This window comes from Kickxella alabastrina, assembly GCF_025024165.1.
Source record: "Kickxella alabastrina strain RSA 675 chromosome Unknown BX661scaffold_22, whole genome shotgun sequence".
Classification (NCBI taxonomy): domain Eukaryota; kingdom Fungi; phylum Kickxellomycota; class Kickxellomycetes; order Kickxellales; family Kickxellaceae; genus Kickxella; species Kickxella alabastrina.
The window spans coordinates 146,650-171,316 of record NW_026251493.1 but is presented as its reverse complement, the minus strand read 5'-3'; the positions used below and the strand labels follow the sequence as shown (position 1 = coordinate 171,316).

The 24,667-nt window shown below is 49.1% G+C and overlaps 10 protein-coding genes across 10 annotated transcripts; 5 read left to right on the top strand and 5 right to left on the bottom strand.

Moving 5' to 3' along the window:
- Positions 1 to 1,471, bottom strand: BX661DRAFT_56067 (uncharacterized protein). Its single transcript, XM_051539267.1, has one exon. It carries the CDS (start codon positions 1,243 to 1,245, stop codon positions 442 to 444), a length of 804 nt encoding a protein of 267 aa, XP_051389673.1. The 5' UTR covers positions 1,246 to 1,471; the 3' UTR covers positions 1 to 441.
- Positions 1,472 to 2,087: 616 nt separating this feature from the next.
- On the bottom strand, positions 2,088 to 3,111 carry BX661DRAFT_200148 (uncharacterized protein; the record flags this gene model as incomplete). Its single annotated transcript, XM_051538380.1, has 5 exons — positions 2,088 to 2,177; positions 2,228 to 2,302; positions 2,598 to 2,666; positions 2,839 to 2,956; positions 3,068 to 3,111. 5 exons carry the CDS (start codon positions 3,109 to 3,111, stop codon positions 2,088 to 2,090), a joined length of 396 nt encoding a protein of 131 aa, XP_051389672.1.
- A 4,763-nt stretch (positions 3,112 to 7,874) lies between these two features.
- BX661DRAFT_186653 (uncharacterized protein) lies at positions 7,875 to 9,844 on the top strand. The gene has a single exon (XM_051537071.1). The coding sequence runs from the start codon at positions 7,928 to 7,930 to the stop codon at positions 9,779 to 9,781; it is 1,854 nt and encodes a 617-aa protein (XP_051389671.1). The 5' UTR covers positions 7,875 to 7,927; the 3' UTR covers positions 9,782 to 9,844.
- Positions 9,845 to 10,228: 384 nt separating this feature from the next.
- On the top strand, positions 10,229 to 12,327 carry BX661DRAFT_186652 (uncharacterized protein). Its single transcript, XM_051537070.1, has one exon. The coding sequence runs from the start codon at positions 10,343 to 10,345 to the stop codon at positions 12,296 to 12,298; it is 1,956 nt and encodes a 651-aa protein (XP_051389670.1). The 5' UTR covers positions 10,229 to 10,342; the 3' UTR covers positions 12,299 to 12,327.
- Positions 12,328 to 12,331: 4 nt separating this feature from the next.
- On the bottom strand, positions 12,332 to 14,241 carry BX661DRAFT_56034 (nucleotide-diphospho-sugar transferase). The gene has a single exon (XM_051539266.1). The coding sequence runs from the start codon at positions 13,960 to 13,962 to the stop codon at positions 12,460 to 12,462; it is 1,503 nt and encodes a 500-aa protein (XP_051389669.1). The 5' UTR covers positions 13,963 to 14,241; the 3' UTR covers positions 12,332 to 12,459.
- A 1,301-nt stretch (positions 14,242 to 15,542) lies between these two features.
- On the bottom strand, positions 15,543 to 16,688 carry BX661DRAFT_186648 (uncharacterized protein). Its single transcript, XM_051537069.1, has one exon. It carries the CDS (start codon positions 16,188 to 16,190, stop codon positions 15,615 to 15,617), a length of 576 nt encoding a protein of 191 aa, XP_051389668.1. The 5' UTR covers positions 16,191 to 16,688; the 3' UTR covers positions 15,543 to 15,614.
- A 1,469-nt stretch (positions 16,689 to 18,157) lies between these two features.
- BX661DRAFT_186644 (uncharacterized protein) lies at positions 18,158 to 18,895 on the top strand (the record flags this gene model as incomplete). Its single annotated transcript, XM_051537068.1, has 1 exon — positions 18,158 to 18,895. A coding segment is annotated over exon 1 (717 nt), but the record flags the coding sequence as incomplete, so codon positions are not given.
- A 1,444-nt stretch (positions 18,896 to 20,339) lies between these two features.
- Positions 20,340 to 21,185, top strand: BX661DRAFT_186643 (uncharacterized protein). The gene is made up of 2 exons (XM_051537067.1): positions 20,340 to 20,704; positions 20,732 to 21,185. The coding sequence occupies exons 1-2, from the start codon at positions 20,390 to 20,392 to the stop codon at positions 21,122 to 21,124; spliced, it is 708 nt and encodes a 235-aa protein (XP_051389666.1). The 5' UTR covers positions 20,340 to 20,389; the 3' UTR covers positions 21,125 to 21,185.
- Positions 21,186 to 21,525: 340 nt separating this feature from the next.
- On the top strand, positions 21,526 to 22,922 carry BX661DRAFT_186641 (aspartate aminotransferase). Its single transcript, XM_051537066.1, has one exon. The coding sequence runs from the start codon at positions 21,569 to 21,571 to the stop codon at positions 22,829 to 22,831; it is 1,263 nt and encodes a 420-aa protein (XP_051389665.1). The 5' UTR covers positions 21,526 to 21,568; the 3' UTR covers positions 22,832 to 22,922.
- A 1-nt stretch (position 22,923) lies between these two features.
- BX661DRAFT_186640 (uncharacterized protein) lies at positions 22,924 to 23,434 on the bottom strand. The gene has a single exon (XM_051537065.1). It carries the CDS (start codon positions 23,340 to 23,342, stop codon positions 22,962 to 22,964), a length of 381 nt encoding a protein of 126 aa, XP_051389664.1. The 5' UTR covers positions 23,343 to 23,434; the 3' UTR covers positions 22,924 to 22,961.
- Positions 23,435 to 24,667: the final 1,233 nt, after the last annotated feature.

The following is a 24,667-nucleotide window of genomic DNA, read 5'->3' as shown; positions in this document are numbered from 1 at the left end:
TGCAGGGTGCGATTCAATCAGGGAGGCTGAAAGCTAGAGCTGTTTAAAAAAGATAAACGGGAGTAGGGTGTGGTTGCCGAATAATATACAGTAGTTACAGTGGTATGTCCACAGCAAACCAAACAGCGTCCCACACCAGTTAAATAGTGCGCCTGTGCTTGCGCAAGCAAATCACGCCTGGTGCAGACAGCTGCTGCTGGTCATCAGAATCATAATCAACTGCATAGATAGCATCAATCGCGCTGTCCGAATGAACGCAGAGCCTGTCGTCAAAGTACTGCCCATCAGCATCGCTCTTGTAAATAGTATCGAGATTTCCAGCAGGCTGGCCAAGGAGCTGACGAGCAACTTCTGCTGGACACGTCAAACTCACAATGTATTTGATATGCTCCAGTTCGTCATAGAGCTCGTCAAAATCCTGCTGTGCAAGGTCCATCAGCTTCACCGTCTGCAACTCAATAGCCTGCGCATGCTGCTCAGCAGCCTCACACTTTTGCTCGGACTCGTTGAGCTTTTGCTCGACCTCCTGGCGCAGCATTTCGGTTTCTCCCCAGAACTCCTCAGCAATGTCCTGATTCTGCTTGGCTTCTTCGAGTTTTTGCTGAGTGGCTTCCAGCTTACAGTCGGTATTCTCCAACTCACGGTCGAGATTGACCAAATCAAAACGCAGAACCTGACCTTTCTTTTCTCGATGATTAGTTGTTTGGAAAGCTCCTTGTTGATATTGATAAGTGCGTTATTGCTGTCGGTGAGCATTTTGTTGCTGTAAGCAAGCTTGCTTGCTTGACGGCGAGACTTGCCAAGAATATCGTGAACTTCCATGTGCCACGTTGCTGCCGATTCCACCTTGGTCTCAAGACGCTCATTCTTTAAAGCTAATTCTGCGAGCATGTGGTTGGTTATACTTAGTTTGCGGCTAATGTCTGCTGCCTCACTGGTTTTTTGCTCAAGCCGGAGCTCCAGGCGCTGAACATTCAATTCTCTGACCCTCAGCTTCTCCCTATTATCGGCCAACTCGGCACGCAAAAGAATATCCTCAGTCTGCTCGGTTGCAGGCTTGGTCTGTACAAGATAAATCTCAGCACGGGTGTGCTCGGCTGCATCCTGCGCAGCTGTGATCTCACCATGGTGGGAATCAATTTCAACTTTGGAGTGTGAGGACCTGGTGTGTGCAGACTCAGAGCTGGACGAGTCAAACTCCTCAGCCTTGGCTCTAAAAGTGCACAGGCGGCGCATCAGCCGCATGGGCTAGTGCTGCGGGTAGGCGCATGTCTGGCGACAGAGCGCAGAGTGGTGCGCAGGTTGCGCATTGTGTTTGTGAACTTGATAGTCATTTTAACGACAAGTAAATGCTGACAAGAAAAAAGAAAGTCAAAGAAAGAAAGAGATGACAAAATAACTGAATAACTATTATTTTCGAATAAAAACAATAATTTCGAGTGTGAATTGGTTTACAGTTAGAGCAAACAAATGAATTTTAAACGGCGCAAATACATGCAAACTTCTCTTTCTTTATATAGCTTCGTAGTGAATGTGAAGGTTCGATGAAAAGAGAAGAAAGAGAAAGAAAAATGCTGCGCTGACTGCCAGCCGCCTTTTATGTCATATCATGTCATATGGTGTTTTGTTTGTTTTGATTTTTATTTCTTGTCGACGCCACAATTTTTCATGATCCCAAAAAAGAGCACGATGAACAGGGTTTTTTGTGTTTCTGTTCGATTGGTGGGAAATTCGGTGCTATCCTGGCAATCATTTGGGCACAAAGTCGTGATTGGATGCCTGGCTGATTGTAAACATAGTTTTCTATTGATTTGCAAAACTGTATCTGTATTTTAAAGCGCAGATGCGCAGTCTTTTGCGCTTAGGCCTGCTGCACCTATCAGCATGGGTTTTTTGTTTGGGTTAAGGTTTAAGCCAAATGGAGCCCTGCATGGCTGCTGAATGACATGCATCCGTATCTTTTCAAGCTCAACCGCTACTATTGCCACATTGTAGCTGACAATCAGCTCTCCTCACGCAGTGCCGCATTGTCAAAGTACCAAGCGACTGGCTTATTTAGTGTGCCAAGCTGCGCGCATATATTGAGGTTAATCCAGGGCAAAGCACACGCTTTTGACGTTGGATTTGTGGTTCGAGCAGCTGGCGCTGACGTCGGAGCTCTCATCAGTAGGATAACCCTCAGCACACATGCGGGGGTAGTGTGGCCACAGCTAGGCTTATTGCACACCAGTGCATCGGCCATGGTCATATATTGCAAGTGCTGCTTTAGTGAAAGGGCACACACAGGGCTGTCAGCTGGTGACTTCATGGGTGTGTCCAGCATATCTATAAAAAATTACAAATATGCTTTTTCACAGACGCTTTGAACCAAGACACCTGTCCATTGGTCCACTTCTAAATGGTTGGTCAGCCAACTTTCCAATCAGCATCATAATCTCCCGCTCCTTAAGCTCAAGACACTTTTCCATTTTCTCCAACTGGCAAGCGCTATGTTCCTGCGCGCAGTCTGCCTTGGCCATTTTGCTGTTTAAACGTGCAATCTTTTTTTGGTAGTCGCATTTGCCTTTTCCATCTGGCGCTGCCGAATATCTGTTGACCTGGGTGCTGGAAGTAGCATTTCGACTGTGTGTGCCGCCATTAGACCCAGTCTTGGTGCAAACCTGAGCCTGAGGCTAGCAATGTGCGCATCTTTGCATGCAAGCAAGTTGTTGGCTTGGGCCAACTGCTTGGTTAAGCGAAGGTGTCCTCCTTAAGGCACCGTTTGTCATCTGCTAGCGCTGCCAGATTTTCCGGAGCGTCTGCAAGTTGGGCTGTAATGTCAGCTATTTTGTCGGATACTCTCTTCTTGGATGACTGTACATTCTCGGTCACATCATGTAGAGCGTCGGTGTAAGGATGTTTTCTCTTGGCATCAGCGTGCAACTGCTCGATCTCTGTGTACTTGGACAGAACCAAACTGTAGAGAGCCCTGTGTGTCTTCTAGGTGATTGTGTCGTTTATCTGGAGCTCTTTGTTCTTACTCTGCAGCCTGTTCCCCTTGCTCCGCAATCTGTTATTCTCGCTCTACAGCCACTCTTTCTTGCTGCGCATAGTCTCTGCGTATTTGGTCATCTTGTCAAATGCCAAAAAGCTGTAGTTGTTGTGATAAAAAAACTGTCTTCTAGTTTGTTGTGGAGCGGCCTGTTTTCATTTTCAAGAACACTGATCTCAGCATCTTTTCCATTGTTCTCGGAAAGCATATTCTCAATGTGGGCTTTGGCTTTGTCAATCCTGGCATGCATTTCTTTGTTTTTGGCATCCACCTGCGCCAGCATACTCTTCAGCGACTGGATCTATAACTTGTGGTCAAGTAGGGAGAGTAAGTAGGATAAACGGGTTTATAGAAATTCATGGAAAACTGGATCATTGGATATATAGGAGCAGGCGTGCAGCGGGTTGGTGCCTGTTAATATGAGAATTAATAGAGTTTATTTTGTAATAAAAAGAAAACTAAAGACAAAATATAGAAAAAGTATAGGTAGTCGAGTGAAAAAAAGGATATTTCTAATTGAATTCGGATGAATGGTTGTGAATTGGTCGTTGTAAGTGAATTTGTGGCTTTGTTGTGGTAATTAGTGAATTGTGAGATGATTACAACCGCTTGAAAAACTTTGAAAGGTCGGTGGATGGATAAGCGTGTAAAAAATTCAAATGAAAAAAGTAATTGAGAGAAGATGATGATGAAGAAAAGTAAGCAAAACAAAATACGAGCTGTAGGTGCCTTTTTATTTTATTCACAATATTTGAGGGTTAGAAAATAAATTGTTTAATAGGCTGGATTTATGGATCTGCGAATATCAACTTGTTAACCAGTCATTTATTGTTGCCTGATTGGTGGTTTAGCACTTTTGTAAACACAGGTTGCCTCGATAATTGGCTGTCACTAAAGTTACAGAAGCGGCGAGTGAATCCAGAACCTGGGTTAGTGTAGAACCAAACAGAAATATTAAATAGTAGCGTGTCTACTGTTATATTGTATTTGGAGCATAATAATCATCGTCATCCATGAATCTCGCTGGATTAACCATCATGCCTGTTTGCCGAGTCGTGAATCTAAAAACGCTAGTACCCAAATTTAGCAAGGTGCCCCTTACTTTCATTTTTATTTTAAGATTGACTATTCAGTTTACACTAACTGTTAATATTTATCTTTACGGTTTTTAATTATGCAAGTTGAGCAACTCGAGGACTTTGCCATGAATTATGCGGCCCTCTAAATACAGTAGGTCACTTGGGGAAACATACTTTGAAATACATTCAGTAGGTGCCATCTATCTTGACCCCTCACTTACAAACGGGTTTACCAAATGTCACGTGTGGACCCGTCAAAGGGCACAAGCCTCATCGAATACTTCCCCCGTATATAAGGCAAAGTTTGTCGGCCTTTCACTGCTCCCCAGGTTTTGCCCTAAAGGCTTACAATCCCTATTTTGACTCCTATGGGTCCAATATTATCTCTGACAAGCACATCAATGATTTCTTTGTGTTATATACAGATATTATAAGATAAAATGCCTTATTGAATCCATGTACATGTGCACTTTTAGTCCAGCAAAGAAATAAAGGTGAAAAACGTTTATTACATTTTATACTTTATTATGCGTGAGACTTACATCTTTGCCTATTTATTGTTTTCCCAAATTAATAAAAAATAATCTTTGTATCACTTATATTACTTCCATTGCTACGCAGAAGATTAATGCTTGTCTATATTGATTTAATCAATTTAACCTCAACCCAACTCCAACTCGACATATCCGCTTTTTTATAACTGGAGTTGTTGCATAGTGCATGTGGAACAGGCAAATGATTACAGAAATTAATACATGTCAGCGTTGGAGTTTGGTGGGGTTTAATAATAAAAACAAATGGTTGATCAAAACACGTGCAACGATACTACTGTGTCCCAGCAATTAAAGACAGAACGCCGTGTCTGTTAAACATTGAGCCAATTAAACCAAGTCGTATACTTTTTTTCAATTAATCCAATGGCTTACAGTGCTATTTTTAAACCGACCGAAGCATTAAATTAATAAGCTTGCTTTATCATTCTTCCTGGGCAAACAGAAAAGCAGTCGGTAGGTGCTACGTCCGATATCCATTTTCTTTGGGTGCCATGCCTGCGTGACAATGTGCAAAAGGCCACAGTTACAACATATAATCTCATTTCATCAATGTAAAAATAATATGCGTTATTCGTCTGTGATTTAGAGGCATTACTCAGCACCCAAAAATATTATATGGAGTGACATCACAGCCATTGCTTCTGCCGTATAAGTGCTTCAGCAACAATGAAATCACGAATGCGCCAACCATTATCGCATGGTACAAATAATTGTAATTGTAAGTCACCACAACTTTGCAACAAAAATCATGATAAGGAAGTGGGCGTTTTAACGCCACTGCTGGTATAGAAATTGGCGGCTGCAAAAAAAGCAACTGCAGCAGCTAAACCAACACGCTTTGAAAACAAAACGCACCTCCAAAAAAATAAACTGCTAGTAACGGTCACTCAAAGCACATGTAAAAACAATATCGATAATCAGAAACGTGTCATACGAGGCATGGATCAAATCATTGGCAGTGTGAAACTCTAGATAAGCCTGGCTAATAGAGCGAGCAAATGGGTTTGCAGCCGGATTGCTAAACAAATTCAGCCAAATGGTGTGCTATGTGCCGTGGACTGTGCAATATGCATTTTTGGCTTTTGTTTTAGAAAAAGAGGGTGCGAAAACAATGCTTTTTTTATGTGTGGTCAATTCCAATTTGTTTCCATTGAATGGCTCGGAAATACCGACTGCCACGTGTTAAGAAAAAGGACGCTTGCTGCTAAATAAAAACAAACCAAATGAAAGATACGCATGGTTTCAGATCGGCGGTTATTCTTGACACGCGTCAATTGATACACAAAAATAATAAAACTAATAAACCCAATGCTTGGATATTTGGCAGTCAGTTTAGTCGTATGCAGTCATAGTTTTTTGCACATATATAAACCAGCATTTTTCTTCAGTGCACTTGCTCAAAGTATTTTTCTTTTTTTGCACCTACGAGCTTTAGTACCTTTCCAAAATTAAAACATAACCTTCCAACTTTGACACATTTCCACTCCTTCCAATCAGTCCAACGTTTAGCTAATTTTTATTTTTCTCTTTACCAACGATAATTGTCAACAGAGATATGCCAATGTGTAATCCTTCCGCGGAGTACTCCATCCTGACGTGCTTAATACGCGTCTTTATTACACCACATCTAATATTATTATATCTGCACCTTTCTATTCACAAGGCGCGCCCATTAGCATGCCCTCTTACCTCACCCTATTCACTTATCAGACTGTGCCCGCATTCACACCCACACCCGCACCCTCACTTGTCAGCCCTCATGCTGCACCCGCTGCCAGCATTTCTACTGCCGCCAAACCACCATCTTCACATCGCGCCATTGCACAGCACACTGTCAGTCTGCCCAGCGCATGCACTGTGTTTGATTACATAGTCACTCGTGTTAATTTTTTTGCTCTTGGCTCTCTCACCACCATCCTCCTTAATGATGCTATCCGCTTTACATTTGCCATAGTATTATTTTTTATTGTTATAGTAGTATTTGCTATTGTCGTTGTATTGATTTTTTTTGGTCAGGTTGTTGTTGCAAAGCGTCGAGCTATATCAGCACACACTGCCACTAGTGACAGCAATTCTGCAGCTACCATTATTACCCCACCTCCTCAGCCTGCTATTGCTGCTAATGCTTTTGATGCGGCTGACGCTTCAACAACTATTTCACAGCCTCTGCCCACCGTTGCAAATTGCCAGCTACTCCAGCCCCGGTCGCTAATACTGCCAATATTTACACAACTACAACATCCATACCATCTCCTCAGTCTGCTATTTCAGAGCGCCATACTGTTCTAGTGCTGGTCTTTAATCCTGTTGTTACTGGCCAAGTTGATACTGCAAGCAACCCCGGCGTTATTTGCATTCAGCATGCTGAAGTAGATGGTCCTCATAGTCACTACGCCAAAACCGAGTTGTGTGGATCGGATAGTGGCTTTGAGTCAAAGATTAATCCTGCCGGCAGGTCTATGGAACCATTTGAGTGCGAGCCCGAGAGCGATATTGAGTACGGCGCAGATGCTGAATTTGTCAAAAGTGTTGCGGGTAGTTGCAAATTCGCGACTGAGGATGAGACCCAGATAAACGATGGGTGTACAATTGAGGAAAGCCTTGCGGAATTGGTTTGGCTGGCGCGCAAATCTAGGTGGCTAAAAAATAGGAGCAAGAAAAACCCAGAGTCGCACAACTTTCCATCGGCCTCCAACTCCATCACTAGATGCATTGCCCTACATACTGAGTCCTGCAGGCGTCAACACCATTGATATTGTTGAACAACTGCTTAGAGAGTGTGATATAATCGATGGCAACACAAGCGTGCTTTCATCTAATTTTTTGAACAGATTTGAAACGTGCAACGATGCGCCAATACCCGATTTTCCGAGTTTGAGTCAATTGTCAGCAACACTCGACAAACTTATTCCAGGGACGGTTTCAGCCTGGCATGAATAAGCATCCATTCAGCGAAAATTATTGCACACTAGATTTTTCTTTAATATTTATATAATATTTACATGTTTCACTTTTCCTTCTATTGCCATGTATAAATAGTCCTGACTTAATTATTCACACAACTGCCGCCGCAATTCAATTTGATTACCTTAATTTTTGATTGACCGCCGATCTGCATGTTGCAGATCTTTGGAGGAATCGAGCAAACCATTGCGAGAAAACAAAAAATATCTCGTCGTCTTTTGGTTAAACTTTATTGACTCTCTTCTTATTTACACATTTGCCATTCATTATAACTACTAATAATATCGCTGTAATTTAAAATGGATACTGTTGCTCACCCTAGCAGTCTGACCGGGTGCCGAATGTGGAAACACCTGCCTCACATAATTCTACAGCAGATTTTTAGTATTGTTTACCCAGAAACTCCTTTAAAATACAAGCTGGAGAATTTTGCAGACCTCACACACGTGTGCTCGGAATGGCGGATAGTATCACTGCCAATGGTTCTCGGCACAGCGATTATATTAATTGACATGGCGCTTGAGTGTATTCAATTCGGAAAAGGCGATAGCGCTCTGTCAGCCGACAGTCAAGTACCGCGCTGCTCAAGCGGTATTTGGACCAATTTTGGCTACTACCACCGCCCGCAGCACGCAGAGCTTGCCCACACACTTTTTATATCCATAAACGGAGAAAGTCCGTCACCGGGCGCGTTAGTGAGACTGATTCAATTGTCTGGGTTTGATTGTGGAATTTGGCCTGCAGTGTCCAAACTTAAAATGCGGTATTTTTCTCCCAGCGGGAACTCTGATGGCGACAGCCGCTATAACAGCGAAGACCACAGCCCGCAAATAATTGAATGCCTCAATGGGCTGCTGGCAGACCATTTACCCACCCTCAGCGCGATATTTTACGATAATAGCCACTGCAGGCATTTGTACAGACACTTCCCGCTGAATCAACTGGTTGACAGATGTATTAACGGGCCTGTGGCCCTGGAGACTCTGGACATTAGCACTGATGTGCCCTCAGCTTTGAGCCAGTACCAGAGCACGCCACTCGAGGTAACAGATCTGCGCATCCGGTTTGTAGACTTCAGCGCGGGATCGAGATTTCCTCGGCTTATTGCCAAGTCACTTGTCAGTTTGTCGTTAGATTCAATGTCAGCATCCACGTTGTGGGAGATATTTGTAGCCTCGAACACAGCGTGCACAGCAGATCTTGAGTTTACATGCTTGCAGTTGCTGAATCTACAGTTTGCCAACATTAGTGGCTTCATATTTGCCACGCAGCGCAACCACAACGACCCCGTCGACTTCCCCGCTGATCAGACAATTCCGGCATCGCAGTACATGCAGTCGCAAAAATATGGAACACCACGGTTTCCGGCGCTTTTGAAGCTTGCGGTCTCTCAGTTTCCGGGCCAGATCCAAGAGCTTCTCTCTTTATTTGCTAGCAGTCCGCTTCAAAAGTTGAAAGTCGAAGGCTCGAGGTTTGACCTTCCTTCGAAACTAGACGTTTCAGCTTTTGCCAAACTAAAGTCATTGGCCGTCAGCTGCATGGGCGTGGAGGATCTGGACCCCGATCGCGAATACTTGAAACAACTCTTGCATCATGCTTTTAAAACGCCGCCGGCACAACTCGAGTACATGTCTTTGGCAATTGGGTGCCAAGAAATAGCCACGGACTTTTCGCAGCTCTTGGAAATATCGTTTGCGGACAATTTGCGAGTGCTGCGTCTAGATTCTTTCATCGATGTGTCGGGGACATTGCTGCTGCTCTTGGCTAAGCTGCCGCGGTTGCAGCACCTAATTATCACTTCAGCCACGTGCAAGCCATTGCGCTCGATCGAACAGGTTGTCGAAACAATCTGCAACGAAGGTGACAGGCTTACCCCTGTGAGCGACTCAATATGTGTGTTGGATTTGTACTTTGGTTTTCCGGGAATCTTTGTTTGCGACATTTCAAATAAGGATAGCAGCTTCCGCGGCCTCATCCCAGAATTACTCTGCCGTTTGCCGGCACTACGTATACTCCGCACAAAGCAATTATACATGGCGAGCGAGGGTGGTCCGGGTGCTGTGATCAGCCAAGTTGCCTCTGACCACGCCGTCAGCGCTAGGTTCGGCCATTTGCAAAATCCCTGGGTTCAACAACTCGATGCGAGTGCATAAAAATAAAAAATAAAACTGACTCTTGTGAGACAAAGAAATACCATGCATTACTCAGTAACAAAAATAAAATTACAAAAAAGAGGTAGTGCCATGGTTGATATGCATAATGGGCGCGAGAATATCAAGGCGCCCGTATTTCCGCTGCTTGCTGTAGGACGTGATCAGCATGCTGCTAGCGCCCGGGGTCCTCGCCATAAAGGACGACACAAACGGGGCAATGTGTGGGGATCATTGATGGACTGCACCAGAATGAGGGCTTTTGACCTGCGGCTTTGTGCTAACTTGCTTTAACTGTTGGTTCTGCTGTGGAGCGCAGTCATGTGGCCAGACAATTTTTATGTCTGAACTTGATCACGGATCATCTTTGGTTTTTTTTCTTGATTGAAATAAAATTCGGACAAACAAATCTATTTTATTTTATTTTCAATTTTATTTCTGGTTACTGAGTGCAGACAGTTTTTTGATGCTATAAATCGAGCACTGCCTCTCCTCTTTTTTGTTTACATTTCAAGTCTCACTGTATTTTTATTATTTTTATTTTTATTTTCAAATTTCAATCAAATGAATCGCTATATTGAATCCGAAGGCTTTGAGACCATCTCGCCGTGGCAAAATTTACCAGACGATATCCTTCGGTTGATCTTTAGGTGGCTATACCCGACAACTGATCCATTGAAGATGAGCGCCAGGATACTTGATCAGATTGCAAAGTTCAGCAGCCTGGCCTCTGTCTGCAGGCACTGGCGCCGCGTCTCTTTCCCGATACTCCACAGCACAGCCATAATAATGATTGACGTCACATATGCAGTAGCCCCAATCACCCGCACACCGGTAAACTCGGCGGGCATGGCTTCGGAGACAGCAGTCATCGTGAGGACCAACGCCGATCTGGTCCTGAAACTTGGCTTTGAAGACTGTGCGCGAGAGCTGCTGGTATGTATAGCGGGCGCGTCGTTGTCGCCAGGTGCTCTATTGCGAGCACTGAACACAGCGGGGCTGAGTCGGACGGTGTGGATGGGGATCAGCAGGCTGAGTTTCGGAACGCTTAACCCGGCAGGGTTTTCACATGAAGACATAATGCGCAGCGAAGACTATGGCATGAAAGCAACTCTTCGGCTGAATAAGAAGCTGTCATTGGCACTGCCAGCGCTGCGCGAAATCACATATTTTGATTTGTTTTGCAGGACTGTTTACAATCGGTTCCCGCTGAATACTTTGGTTAACGAGCGGATCGGCGGGCCGACCAAACTGTGTGCGCTGAGGTTCTATGTTGATATACCGCCTGCGCTGGGGAATTGCCAGGGGCAGCCGATTGAAGTTCCTGTGGTGCATATCAGTGGAATTAATTTGATGCGGCCCGTGCGCGTGCCAGTCATGATGGCCAGTGCACTTGTAGAACTGACATTGACGTCGGTTCCCCAGGCTCTCATTTGGCAGTCATTTGTCATGCCGGCTGGTGCATCCGGCGGGGGCCTTGAGTTTTCTTGTTTGCGGTCGCTCACGCTCATGTTCTTCTGGCGGTACTCTTTCGGAGCGCCGCCCAGAAACATGATGTTTGATGATGCCTCGTCTGACGATAACAGGGACAATGGCTCGACAACCGGCGACTCTGTCTTTCTGAGAGACGACGAGCAGGAGATGGCGATGGGTGACGGATACATGGTGTCCTCTGTGTACGGACGACCGCGGTTTCCGGCGTTAGAGAAACTGGACGTGCATCGGTTTTCGGGTGACACGCAGCGGTTTCTGTCTCTGTTTGCTGCGAGCCCGCTCAAGTCACTGGTTGTCGCCGGGCTGCAGTCAGAGATCCCGGAGGATATCAACTTTGCGGATTTCGCGAGCTTGGAAAACCTGGATATCCGGTATATTGGCATGGAGGGCTCGGCTGTCGGCAGCCAGTATGTGATCCGGTCGGTGATGCAAATCAGCACCACTGCGCCGACAACCCTGAAGCGGCTCTCGCTGGGCATGGCCATAGCAGGCTCGACCATCCCGTTTCCTTTACCACAGAGCAATGTCATGAATTTTGCCCACCAGCTGCGCTCGCTTCGAATATCGTCGTCCGTCGATCTGCAGGCCACCATGCTGCCGTTGCTGGCTGGGCTACCCAATCTCGAAAGCCTGTCGCTGGAATCCATTGTTGTTGCGCCTATACGGTCGATCGCCCTGTTGATCCAGGAACTGCGTGACGCTCCCAGAATTTTACCTGTCAATGAATCCGTGCGCAGACTGGCTCTGGGCGTTAAAGAGGGCGCGGAGGGCATGAGGCATTGCCAGGCTGTATTCGGCGGTGCGCTGGATGTCACTGTTAGTGATGGGTTGTTCCGTGGTGTTCTGCTCGAGTTGTTGTGCAGACTGCCGGCGGCAGGCATGGTGAGGGTGCATGGTGCCTCGGGGGATGCTGGCTTGCAGAAGGCCACAAAGATGCTTGTTCTTGCCGGTATCGTCGGGAAGAGGGCTGAGGAGTTAGGGCATCTGCGTGAAATGAAGTTTTTGCCGTGGGATGCTCAAAAGTGATTGAAGCAGTTGCCTTTAATTATCTTTATATCCATGCATAAATAAAAGTTTAATTTGTCCGAAAACTCCCTCAACAATCATTAAAGGCCAGTACATGTTGCAAAATGAAAAATAGAGAAGAAAGAAACATAGAATACGAAATAAGTGCGTTTTGCTCACGTTTAAACGACGACGATGTTGTCCAGATCAGTGATGAGCTGGTCGCCAGCCAGGGTCTTGCCGCTGAGGCTCTCGAGCCCCTCGCCGGCGTACGAGACCAGGGCAGAGATCTCAAAGCTGGGCTCCTGGCCATCGGCCGCGCGCTGCACGGTGGCGCCTGCGGCCTCGGCAAAGCGGATGCACTGGGCGATCAAATCGCTGCGCGACGTCTCGGGGCAGTCGACGCCGGCGCCAGGCGCGTTCTTGAGCGGCGAGAACTGGTCCTTGCGGTCGACCTCGAGAATAGCCATCTTGTGCACAAAGGGGAAGACGTCAAAGACAAAGCGCTCAAGCTTGATGCCATTGGGTTTTGTCGGCTTGACCACGTCGCCAGAGTCAATGTCGACGCTGGTGATCTTCTTCTTGGCAACGTGGTGCTCGAGGCTCGCCTCGATATCGGGCACGCGGTTCTGCAAAAAGTCCAGCGAGTAGTAGTGGTTGCAGATGTTGCCAGCGTTGTAGGCCAGCTCGCTGGCAGTGCCGGGGCGGGTCAGCTGGGCGGTCTCGGTGCTGATCTCCGAGTACTCGACGACGCCATAGCGGCCGTTGCGCATGCAGATGACGCCTACGGGCTCGTCCCACGACTTCTTGGGCACGACCAGGGCGCCGCACTCGGCACCACGCAGCGCTGCGTAGCCGACAAACACGGGGTCAGCGACACGCACGAGGCAGTTGTCGACGCAGTACGAGTGCACGTGCTCGACGCCGCGCGCGCGCAGCCAGTCCAGGGCGCCGCTCAGCCTGAGGGCCTCGTAGATGCCGCCGTTGCCATCGGGCGCCACGGCCACACGGCCGCGGGACTCGAGCATGATCTTGCCGTCCAAGTCAAAGCACGGCAGCACACCCTGGTTGAAGAAGAACACGTCCTCTTGCTTGAGTCCGAAGAACGCGCTGTCGGCAAACTTCTTCTGCGTAGCGGCGCTCGTTGGCCCCGAGGTCATCACCAGCCAGGGGATCGTCGCCGGCTGCTCGCCCGCGCCCGCGGCAATCTGCTGCAGCCGCTTGATGCGCTCGGCCTGGATCTCAAACAGGCCCTTGCCCGACGGCAGGCCAATGTCGTAGCAGCCCTTGGGCGCCGACGACCCGAGGCGCGTGCCTTGTCCGCCAGCCAGCAGAATGACAGCCACCTTGTTCTCGCGGATCAGACGCATGCCCTCGGCGCGCCACTGCGCCAGGTCGTCGGCCTGTGAGCCTCCCTCCAGGGCCGACGCAAACGAGCCTGATGCCAGGGGCTCGAGCTCCACGGACTCCTCCTCCTCTGCGCCCGCCGGGCTGCGCACCGTGCGGTCAAAGAACTCGTTGCACCGCTCAATGTCGATGCCGCTGAGCTGGTTGAAGAAGGCGGCTGCAGTCTCGTCCTCGAGGTCCTCGAAGAATTTGAGCACGTGGGCTTGACCGGCGTTGCTGTAGCGCTGCTTCAGCGCGGCAAGGCTTTCAGAAGTGAATGATGGTGTGCCCTTGGCCATGGTTGAGCTAAAGCGGGTATGGGTGTGGTGCGCTGTGTGGTTGTGTGGTGTAGTGTAGTGTTGGGAAGGAGATAGAGCAAGGGTCGGAATGCTAAATGGGTGCAATGGCAAGGAGAAAACCAAGATAAGGGTCTATCCGTGGTGTTATTAGCGAAGAAAAATAGCAGAAGGATTGAGTTTGAGTTTGTAGACAAAAGAAAAGGAAAAGGAAAAGAAAACCATGACATGACAAGACTATATAATACTAGCAGCCGTGCTGGCGTTTTGTTATTGTTATTGTTTTCTTTGGTGCGGCCCAGCATTAAGAAAAACAGGCAAGGTGGATATAGAGAGAGTGTGTGTGCAGTAGGTGTTTAGAACAAGCGAAAATTAAAGGACGCTTGCTTTTCTTCACTTTTTTTCACCCCCGATCCTCTTTCTCGCTTCTTGCATTGTTTCGGTCCGATTTTGATTTATGCGGTTCTGCTGTTGTCAAGGGGGGTGTGTGCATAAAGCGCATTGGTTATCTTTTTGGAGAAAAATAGCATAGAGTACTTGCCTCTTTTGGTGTAGCTGATATGTGTGTGAGTTTGTACGCTGCTCTTGCTGAAAGAAGAGAGAAAAGGGCAGAGAAGATGATGGCAAAAGCCAATTCAGATAATAGGGCGAAAATGCCTAATTATAAAACGGATGGAATAAAGAAAGCGAATGTTTTGAAATTGAATAGAAACAGAGGAAAGAAAGAAAGAAAGAAAGAAAAGGCCAGTATGAGTTTTGATTGGAGTGAGTGGAAGAGGGAGAGCCAGGGCGTTTGTGGTATAATGGGCAGAGCAAGGGTGAAGGAAAGGCGCAGCGGCCACACCGTATTTATACGCCCCAAGCATGGACATGCCGCATGCATGTATGTATGCCGCGTGGGCCGGCGGAAATTTTGCCATTTCATTCGTATTTTCGCTCACACAACACGCACACGGCTTAGGCACACGCATACCAAACTGTCAGTGTGAGCAAGAAATAGTAAAAAAAAAAGGCTGAACAGCAAGATTTTCTCATGTTTTTTTGTTTTTTTCATCTCTTCCCACTTGCAGCGAGTTGCGCCTAAAATAGTCGACCGATCATCGATAAACAACACCCGACGGGCGAATAGAATTGTGCTTTTATTTTTCCTTCCTATTATGAACGTGGGGGCTATTTTAACGGAGAAATACTTTAGCTTGTTTGTCGCATAAAAAGGAGCTCTTTTTTAAAGGAGCACTTCTATACCACCACTGCAAAAAAGGGGGGGGAGGGGGCCTGTTGCCTTTCATTCTACGATGATGAGGCAGCTCAGAAACGCAGACCCAAAAAAACAATAAAAAAGCCCAAGCGCTAGTGATGTCATCGTTCTATCCGAATGCACGAAATGGCAAAAGTTGGAATGGGAAATGGAGGATGATGAGCATCCGAGAGGAGGGAGGGAGCACCTTTTGGCTTTCAGTTAGGATTTGCAGGCAGCCAAAAAGATTTATGATTGGATCTGCTTCCGCCCATTTATTTTTAACTGCGCTGTATTTATAGACTGTCAAAATACGAGCTTTTCTATTTCTAGGCTCGTTTAATTTCGCTTTTTTTGTTTTGTTTTCTTTTTTTAGATAATTCCAAAAAAAATATGCAATGCTAATGATAAACCACAGCTAATTCTGGCTGATGTGTTGTTGCCGAGGGCTGCGGGTAGGCTGTTGTGGCTGTTGTTGCGGCGGCGTATCGACAAAGATCTCATCCAGCTCGACATCCATCTCATCCTCAATCTCGTAATCCGCCGAGCCCGCAGACGCCCTAGCTCCAGACTCCATAACCCAATACCTCGAGCTATCCCGATACCCCTGGTTCCTCGCCCTGGGCTGCACAATCCACCTGTCCACCATCCACGCAGCAAACAAAAACGTCAACGCACCCATCAAATTGGCCACAATATCGGCCCAATCAAACTGCCGGCCGGTAAACAGACGCTGCAATACCTCGCTGAAAAAGCTTACTAAGAGCATGGTGCCTACTGTCAGCGCCCATACCTTGCGTCGAGGGATGGTTGCTTGGAATGCAAAGAACAGGAGTACGGACATTGTGCCAAAGCCTACAAAGTGCAGTGCCTTGTCTGATACTGGTAGCTCGATTAGACGAGTGAATCCTAGAATAGCCAATAGAATCATCCAGAGTGCCAGTGCGAAGACGACGGGTGGCCGCAGGCCGTTGGTCATTGGTAACCGCCACATTGCTTGTGTTAAAGAGATGATGGATGGATGTTGCTAATATATGTGCGGCGGTGTCATCTAGCTATCACGGTGGGTGATAAGAATAGCGCGTTATCAATTTATGCGCAAAGTCACGTTTGCTTTGGTTGTGGTGCCTGCCCACGTGTTATTGACAAGGAAATTGGGCAGTAGTGGGGATTTTTTTTGCAGAATTCATAACGGTAATGGCAAATTGGTCATGTCTGTGTTGTCGCCATCATATGAACATTGGAAATTGGTGGGACCTGTGTGACACGGGCATTTGGAGAACGTATATTTGAATACCAGCAATAGGACAATCGATTCAAGCTGTTATTGTGCAAAATGACACATGTGGTCATCAGGATATTGTCCAATGTTTAAGGCTTACTGAAAGCGCAAAACAAAAAATGATGTTTTACAATGCTTTATTTTATCGTTCAGAGTTTGAAGTTTTACCCCCAAAAAAAAACATGTGGTTTTTTTTTCTTCTTCTTTTTCTTCCCGCATCAGTTTATAAGACCCAAATGTTTTCTCGTCCAAGTGTGTAGAAAGTAAAATAAAAATAAAAAAATAAAAAAGTAACCGCACAAACACAAACTTTTCATTACGCATCTTATTACTATCTCACTCTGGCATTTGCGCTTTCATTTTCAGCAAGAAGAACTTTAAATTATATTCAATACATAAACCAAACCAAGCGGCCAAGTAACTTTTGGATGTCCGATAATAAACAGAAGCAAGCCGAGCGTATGGAAATTCCACATCCACCAAACTTTCTTGTGCAGTACGCGTCTGATCCTTCTGAGGAAACTGCAACAATATATCCCCCGCCCACAACGATTCAAATAAGTGGTCAAGCTGGGATGCCGTTCTACGTATTGTTTTCCGAGCGTACCACAGTGCAGCCAGCGCCCAAGGAATAAATATGTATGATTTATTTTAAAAAAAAGCTTGTCAAAAACTATGACCAACCTTGTTTATTTTCTCATCTAGTGTATGTATCATGTAAAATAAAATAAACAAGCCAAATTAACAGTGTAATTTGCTTCTTCTTATTCTTGTACAACTACAAAATAGGCTAATTATTGTGTCAGCACGCGCATCCTGCATAGGCAGCTCCACCTCGCGAATTATCAGCAGATTTTATTTCGCCCTGGCAACAAAAGCAGCAGCAGAAATTTCCGCAGCACCAGATGGAAAACTGGCGTAAACAGCCCTTGTCTTTCTCTATTATGTCCGAACTATTGCTCGATGAGCGACTAGGGCGCTGCCAGTCATACGCAGGATTGTGTTCGCCGTATACTGCTTGTGGTGTTGGTGGCGGGTGGTAGGCTGTCTGGTCCATATTTTTATATAGAAAAGCCTGAATTTTGTTTAAATTTGAAATAAAAGGGAAATTGAGCAATTTCAAAAGACAATAAAGAACAAAGGAAAAAAATTAAGCGATTTTAAACGTGCATTGTTAAAAGTAAGAGCGGTGATTGAAATTGAAAAATAGCTTAATGTTGTCCGGGTTTTGCGAATAAACAAGCCGATTTTGGCATTTGCACGTGCGTGCGTTCTCATCAAGTTACGGAAAAAAACTAGGAAGACAAACATAACCATAAATTCCATGCAGGAGGTGTATTCCATATGCTTATGCTTATGCTTATGTTGATGTTGATGTTATGTTTGGCTTCAGTTGATAAATTGTATATATATTTTTGCAGGTTATTGGTGTTAGTGAGGCTAAGAAAGAAAAGCCAGGGAAAGGGGGAGTGGGGGGAGGGGGGATTGTGATTGTGATTGCGATTGCGATTGTGATTATGATTATGATTTCGGACAGTGTCGGATTCGATCAAGAAACCATTGTCCGCCCAACTCGTTTATTTCATTCTTAACGGCTGCTCGCAGACGTAATTGAATTGTGTGGAAATGCATTTCTTTACATTATTTATTTTCTTCAAGTTTTGATAGCCTTTTAATTCAAACACAATCTGCCAATGTCCTCGTGGCTCCAGGGAAGGCTGTTTTCGCGGACGCGCGACCGCAGCAGCAGCAGCAGCAGCAGCGACACCAGCATCAGCCCCGAAACACCGCAGCAGCGCGACACCAGCATCGGCCCCGAAACACCGCAGCAGCAGCAGCAGCAACAAGCAGCATTGGTATCCGCGTCACCCTCACCATTGGCCCCGTCCACCGACTCCTTTGACAGGCCCCGCCTCACAACAGAAGGCGAGGCCCCAGCTGACTTCTCAGACACAACCGACGCCGACGCAGTATTCGCAAAGTTCAGCGTTCCAGAAGTGCGGCAGCACCTGGCGCGGATCCAGCGGCAGAGCTCGCAGCTGCAGGAGCAGATGCGCACGGTGGCGGCCACGCACTACCCGGAGCTCATCCAGGCGGCGGATGTGGTGGTAAGGATGGACGCGCAGTCGGCGGCGCTGAGCATGCGGCTGGCGCAGCTGCGCGGGCAGCTCGGAATGGCGCAGGCGCAGGCGCAGGCGCGCGCCGAGGGCAGCCCGGCGCCCGAGCCGGCGGCGTTTGCCGTGGCTGCGCAGGTCAAGGTGCTGGGCGACACAGGGGACCTCGTGCGCCAGGCGCTGGAGGCGCAGCGCTTCGTCCCGGCGGCGCTGGTGTGCCTCGCCGCGCGGCAGATCTACGCCGACCTGTCGGCGCAGGCCGCCGTCGTGCGCGCATTCCCCGTGGTCGAGCGCATGTGGGCGGCCGCCGCGCCCCTGGCGGCGCAGGTGGCCGAGCGCGCGCGCGGCGCCATCGCCGCCGCCGACGCCGCCGACCACGGCTCCGACGCGTGCCTCGGCGCGGCCTGCGCGCTGGCGCTGCTGGACGGCGCGGCGTGTGCCGAGCGCGTGTGCGCCGAGTTCCTTGCGCTGCGCGCGGCGCCGCTCGAGCGCCGGCTGGCGGCGGCGGGCGAGGACACGCGCGGCTGCGCCGTGGCCGCGGCCGAGGTGCTGGCGCTGGTGCGCGGCGTGCTGGCCGACTACGCGCGCGCGTTCGGCGTGCCCGCGCCGGGCGGCGGCGGCGGGCCGCGGCTGTCGTTTGTTGTGGCGACGCTCGGCGGGCTGTGCGCCGACGCCGAGCTGCCGCTGCCGCAGTGGGGCGCCGCCGCTGCCGCAAGCACCGCGCTGGCGAGCGCCCGGCGGCCGGAGGCGCGCCGCCGCACGTCCTCGGTGGCCGGCGCCGCCCTGGTCAGCCCGCTGCCGCTGCCGCCGCCGCCGCCGCGCCCAGCCCACGCGGCGCGCGCGGCCGGGCGCAGCAGCAACGTGATGGTCGCGCGGCACCTGCCGCCGTCCATCGCGCGCTTCTGCCCGCCGGTGCCGCGGCTGCTGGACGGCGGCGGCGGCGGCGGCGGCGGCGGCGCCGCCGGGCTGCTGAGCGAGGCGGCCGAGGACGCGCGGCCGGCGGGCACGCCGGAGCTGGTCCGCCGGCTGCGCCAGAACGCGGCCCAGCTGGCGCCGGCGCTGGCCGCGCAGGTGCAGCCGGCGCTTGACCGCGCGGCGCACCGCGCGCTGGGCGTCTGGTGGCAGGCCACCGTGCGGCGCGTGCATGCGGCGCTGGACATCGCGGCCAGCCGCGTGGCGTGCGTGGCGGCCGCCGCCGACGTGGCCAAGGCGCTGGCGGATGGCGAGCGCCCGGCCCTCTGCGCCGCGTCGCCGCTGCTGCGCGACGTGCCCGCCGACGCGCTGTACGCGCAGCTGGCCGAGCCCGCGCTGCGCCGCCGCGTGCAGGGCCTGGTGGCGGCCGCGGCGGACGACGCCGTGGCGCAGGTCGACGCGTTTCTCGGCCACGGCCCCGGCGCCGCCGCCGCCGCCGTGCATGCCGGCCACCTGCCGTGGCGCGCCGTGCCGGTGCTGGCCGGCGCGCTGCAGCTGCAGGCCGACCTGGCGCGCAGCCTGTGCTTCCTGCCGGACGCCGCGCAGGGCCTGGCCGGCAGCGTGTGCGCGCGCGTGGAGGCCGCGTGGGCCGATGCGCAGCGGTGGTGGGCGCAGCTGCGCGGCGCGCCGGCGGCCGAGGAGGCCGACGCCGCGGCGGCCTACTTTGTGCGCCAGTGGCTGCTGCTCTGCGGGCGGATCGCCGCCGACGGCTCGCGCGGCGGCGCCGCCGTGGACCGCGGGCTGCGCGCATGCTGGGCGGCGCTGGCGCTGCACGCAATAGCGCAGAGGCTGCTGCCGCCGCCGCCGCCGCCGCCGCCGCAGCTTATGGGTGCGCGCCGTGGCTGCAATGGGCTGATGCGCCGGGCGTTTGCCCAGCGGTCGGTGGGCGCCGAGCAGCTGTGCGCGCCGCTTGCGCGCCGCTGCGAGGCTCTGCGGGCGCCCTGGGTCGACGCGGTGGTGCGCGACGCCGCGGCCGTGTGGATGCGCCACTTCGAGCACCTGTACTTCTTGATGATCAAATCAGGCGCTCCCGGAAGGGCCACCCGCCGCGACGTGTTGAGCGCGTGGGCTGCGGCGCAGGCGCAGGCGCCTAGCGATCCAAAGGCGCCTAGCGATCCAAAGGCGCCAGGCGATCCAAAGGCGCCAAGCGCGCCAAGGGGTCCAAAGGCACTAAAGACGCCAAGCGCCAAGACGGAGCCGCGGTATGCGGCGCTGCGGCGGCTGGCGCTGGTGGACACGAAGAGCCAGGCGGGGGCGCGGGGTACGCCGGTGCCAAGCACGGCTGTGCGGGCATTGGCCGTGGCGCTGCGCATGCGCGTGCAGGCCGTCGGCGGCCTGAGCGAGCTCTCCAATGGCGATGCGCTGTGGGAAGACGTCGGGACACGTTTGTGCCGTGAGCTTGGGTCGCTGCTGGCTGCTAAGGAGGCGGTCGACTGCGAGTGGGATCTAATCCAGCTGCGAGGTGATCTGGCCCATGTGCTGACAGACCACTTAGCCCTTGCGCCGGATGTTGCCGAGTCAATGGTATCCGAATGCACAAAGAGTGTGGGACAAGACTAAATAGCTTAAACTCAGGGGGGAGGGGGTTTGATTTTCAAATAACAATATCTTTCTCTACCAAACTCCTTTTTTGATTTTCGCCTGTTGGTTTTGTTTGATTGGCTGGTAAACCAAACTAATCGGAAAGAACAGGACCTCGGGGGGTTTTTTTTGTAAGTGACCAATTTGCCTTTATTTTTATTCTGTCATCCATTGCGCCATCCGAAAAAAGCAAACAAGTTTGGGCGGCATGTGCTTGGGGGGGTTTGCATTATATGCATGCAGCATCAACAGGAAAAGAATGTTTTTTTTTTTTTTTTCATCCGCTTCAATCCCCACTTTGCTTTGATTTGCTTTGCTTTGCTTTGTCTTGTTTTGCTTTGTTTTCTCTTTCCTCAACTGTTTTTATTATTTCTCGCAACATTCAATTCGATTCAATTCAATTCAATTCGAGATAATAATAAAATGCTCGCTGCACTCAAGTCCGCCGCCGTGCTCAAGCCCAGCTCTCTGCGCCAGCTCGCCACCTGGGCCCACATCCCCATGGGTCCTCCAGACACCATCCTGGGCATCACCGAGGCCTTCAAGCGGGACCCGCATGCGCAGAAAATGAATCTCGGTGCTGGCGCCTACCGCACAGACAACGGCCACCCCTACGTCCTGAGCTCCGTGCGCAAAGCCGAACACTCCCTGCTCGCACAGCTGCAAGACAAGGAGTACTTGCCCATAACCGGCCTCGCGCAATTCACCGACGCCGCGACCAAGCTGGCATATGGCGCCCAAAGCCCTGCCTTGCAAGGAGGGAGGTTGGCTGTGACACAGAGCATCTCTGGCACCGGTGCCTTGCGTATTGGCGCCGAGTTTTTGAGCAAGCACTATCCCAACCACCAGGTTTATTTGCCCAATCCCACCTGGGGCAACCATGGGGCTATTTTCCGCGCTAGCGGGTTGGAGGTTAAGCAGTACCGGTACTTTGACAAGTCGACCAATGGACTGAACCTCGAGGCAATGCTGGAGGATATCCGGGAGATGCCCCAGGGAAGCGTTGTGCTTCTGCATGCCTGTGCCCACAACCCAACCGGCGTCGACCCCTCGTTGGAGCAGTGGGCGAAGATCCAGCAGGCAATGGAGGAAAAGGGACACCTTGCCTTCTTCGACATGGCATACCAGGGCTTCGCCTCCGGCGATGCTGACCGGGATGCCGGTGCCCTGCGGATGTTCGTCGAGGGAGATCGTGTACCCGTGGTTTTGGCCCAGAGCTTTGCCAAAAACATGGGGCTCTACGGCGAGCGCGTCGGCACCTTCAGCGTGGTTTCCAACGATAAGGAGGAGCGTGACCGCGTCTTGTCCCAGATGAAGATCCTCATCCGCCCACTGTACTCCAACCCTCCAGTTTACGGTGCCCGGATTGCCGCCGAGGTTCTGACCAATGAGGAGCTTCGCAAGGAGTGGTTGGCGGAGGTTAAGATGATGGCGGATCGCATTATTGGGATGCGCTCGGCTTTGCGTAGTGAGCTGGAGAACCTTGGGTCGAAGAGAGAATGGAAGCATGTGACAGATCAAATTGGTATGTTCTGTTATACTGGTTTGTTGCCTGAACAGGTGGATAGCTTGGCTAGGGATTATCATATTTATCTGACCAGAGATGGCCGCGTGTCGATTGCTGGTATCACCAGTGGGAACGTCAAGTACTTGGCTGAATCTATCCACGCTGTTACCAAGGATTAGGCTTTTTTTAGGTGTTTCGTATGACATTAGGTAAATAGTAGTGCCTTCAATTCAATATATTGGTAAAAATAAATTAATTAATTGTATTGGCCAAAAAAAGTGATTAAATAAAATCTATTCACCAGACTGTCTAGTTGAATGGATTGTCGGCTTTAGACTTCTCATAATCTTCCCTTATTTTATCATACTCGGACGCAGCAAGAGCGCTGTTAAACTCATTGACCATTTGAGTATAATCCGCATATCTAGGAACCTCCCAGTCACGATTGAACAACTCAAGGTATCCCATTAATCCAAAAATAGCATCATCGTTATCAGCACATGGACCCGATGATCTGAGATCGCCGCAGAGCTGTAGGAGAATCGGATGCACTTCTTTGTAGGACTTGTTGCTGGCGTTGTATCTCGCAGTGAATCTTTTCAGACCATATTTCTCGGCTTCCAGCAGTCCCATAACGAGGGTTGCAAAGACGGTAGCGAGGAGCAGGAGGAATGGTGAGATGAACTTCATTCTCGGATCACGGATGATTGAATAATAAATATAAAAGATATTTGGTTTAATGAGATTATAGTAGGCCAAATGTGTTGGAACTTGAAGTAATCTGAAAAAGTAGGATAAGTAAAACTGTTTTTTTTTTCAAGTGCGCCATGTGTTCCTTTTTATATCATACTTTTATTAGTTACAATAATTGGTTTATTTTTTATTTTTTTCCTTTGCAATATCAACTTTCACACTTAATAAGCCACCGATCAATACAAAATCAACACAAAAAGTAATTCTTGTTTTATTGAGAAGAATGTCATTTTTCTATACATATTGATATTATTAAATAACAATTTCGATTGTAAATAGGAGGGGAGGGGAGGGAGGGGTGTGTTGCTATATAAAAAAGATTACTAAACAAATATCAAATTGATCACCTAACCATTGTTTCTGTTAACGAGTGAATTGGATGATATAATAAATTTATATTATCTAAAAACTGGGAAAAGAGCAGAGAGAGAGAGAGAACTAGCAAAATGGTATTGTTGTTTTGCCCTTTTTATGATCGTGGGTCTTAGTGCTCACTAAGAAAAGGGCAACTGATGGGCGTTGGGCTACAAAGGAAATGTGTGCCCAACAGTTTCCATTTGATTGTTTTATTTTTGTTAATTAAAATGCATTGTGCAACCAACAAATAATAAGTGGCCTAATAAAAAATTATTTGTAATCAAATACATTTCAAATATCACAACAGGCATAATCAATTGTTTACAAGGTGGCTTTGTAAGAATATTACTTTGTTTTTCTTTTCTTTTTCAAATACTCAATCTGTACACAGGCTTTTATCGTCAGCTCAGTGGCTAAGTTGAATTCACACATAACTATTTTTGGTACACGTTTGATATTATCCTCTGATGCTATCTAGATCATTGGGTATTGTTTGTTTTGTATCATTATGTAAATTATTTTTAACATTAACTTTCATTATTTTTGTTATTTCGCTGATAATATTTCGAGACTATCAGTTGATTACGATTAACTGATTAACAAGGCTTGTATGTTTAGCCAGACACTCAATTAATGGTCGCACAGTGACCCAACGCAGTTGTTGTTGGAATATAAGACATTCTATGAACGTATAGATAAAGTATAATGATATAAAGTATATTTAATAACTAAGTGCTATTATGCATTGTGAAAGGCGAAGAGTAGGGAGCATATTGCTTTGGTCACTGTGTGACTTATTGTTTGTGTTGCTAAACAGCCAAGACTGGTTAATCAGCTGATCGCCATCAACCAATAAATATGCTCGTTAACACCAACCCTAGTTCTACTTTTGATTCCCTTGATAA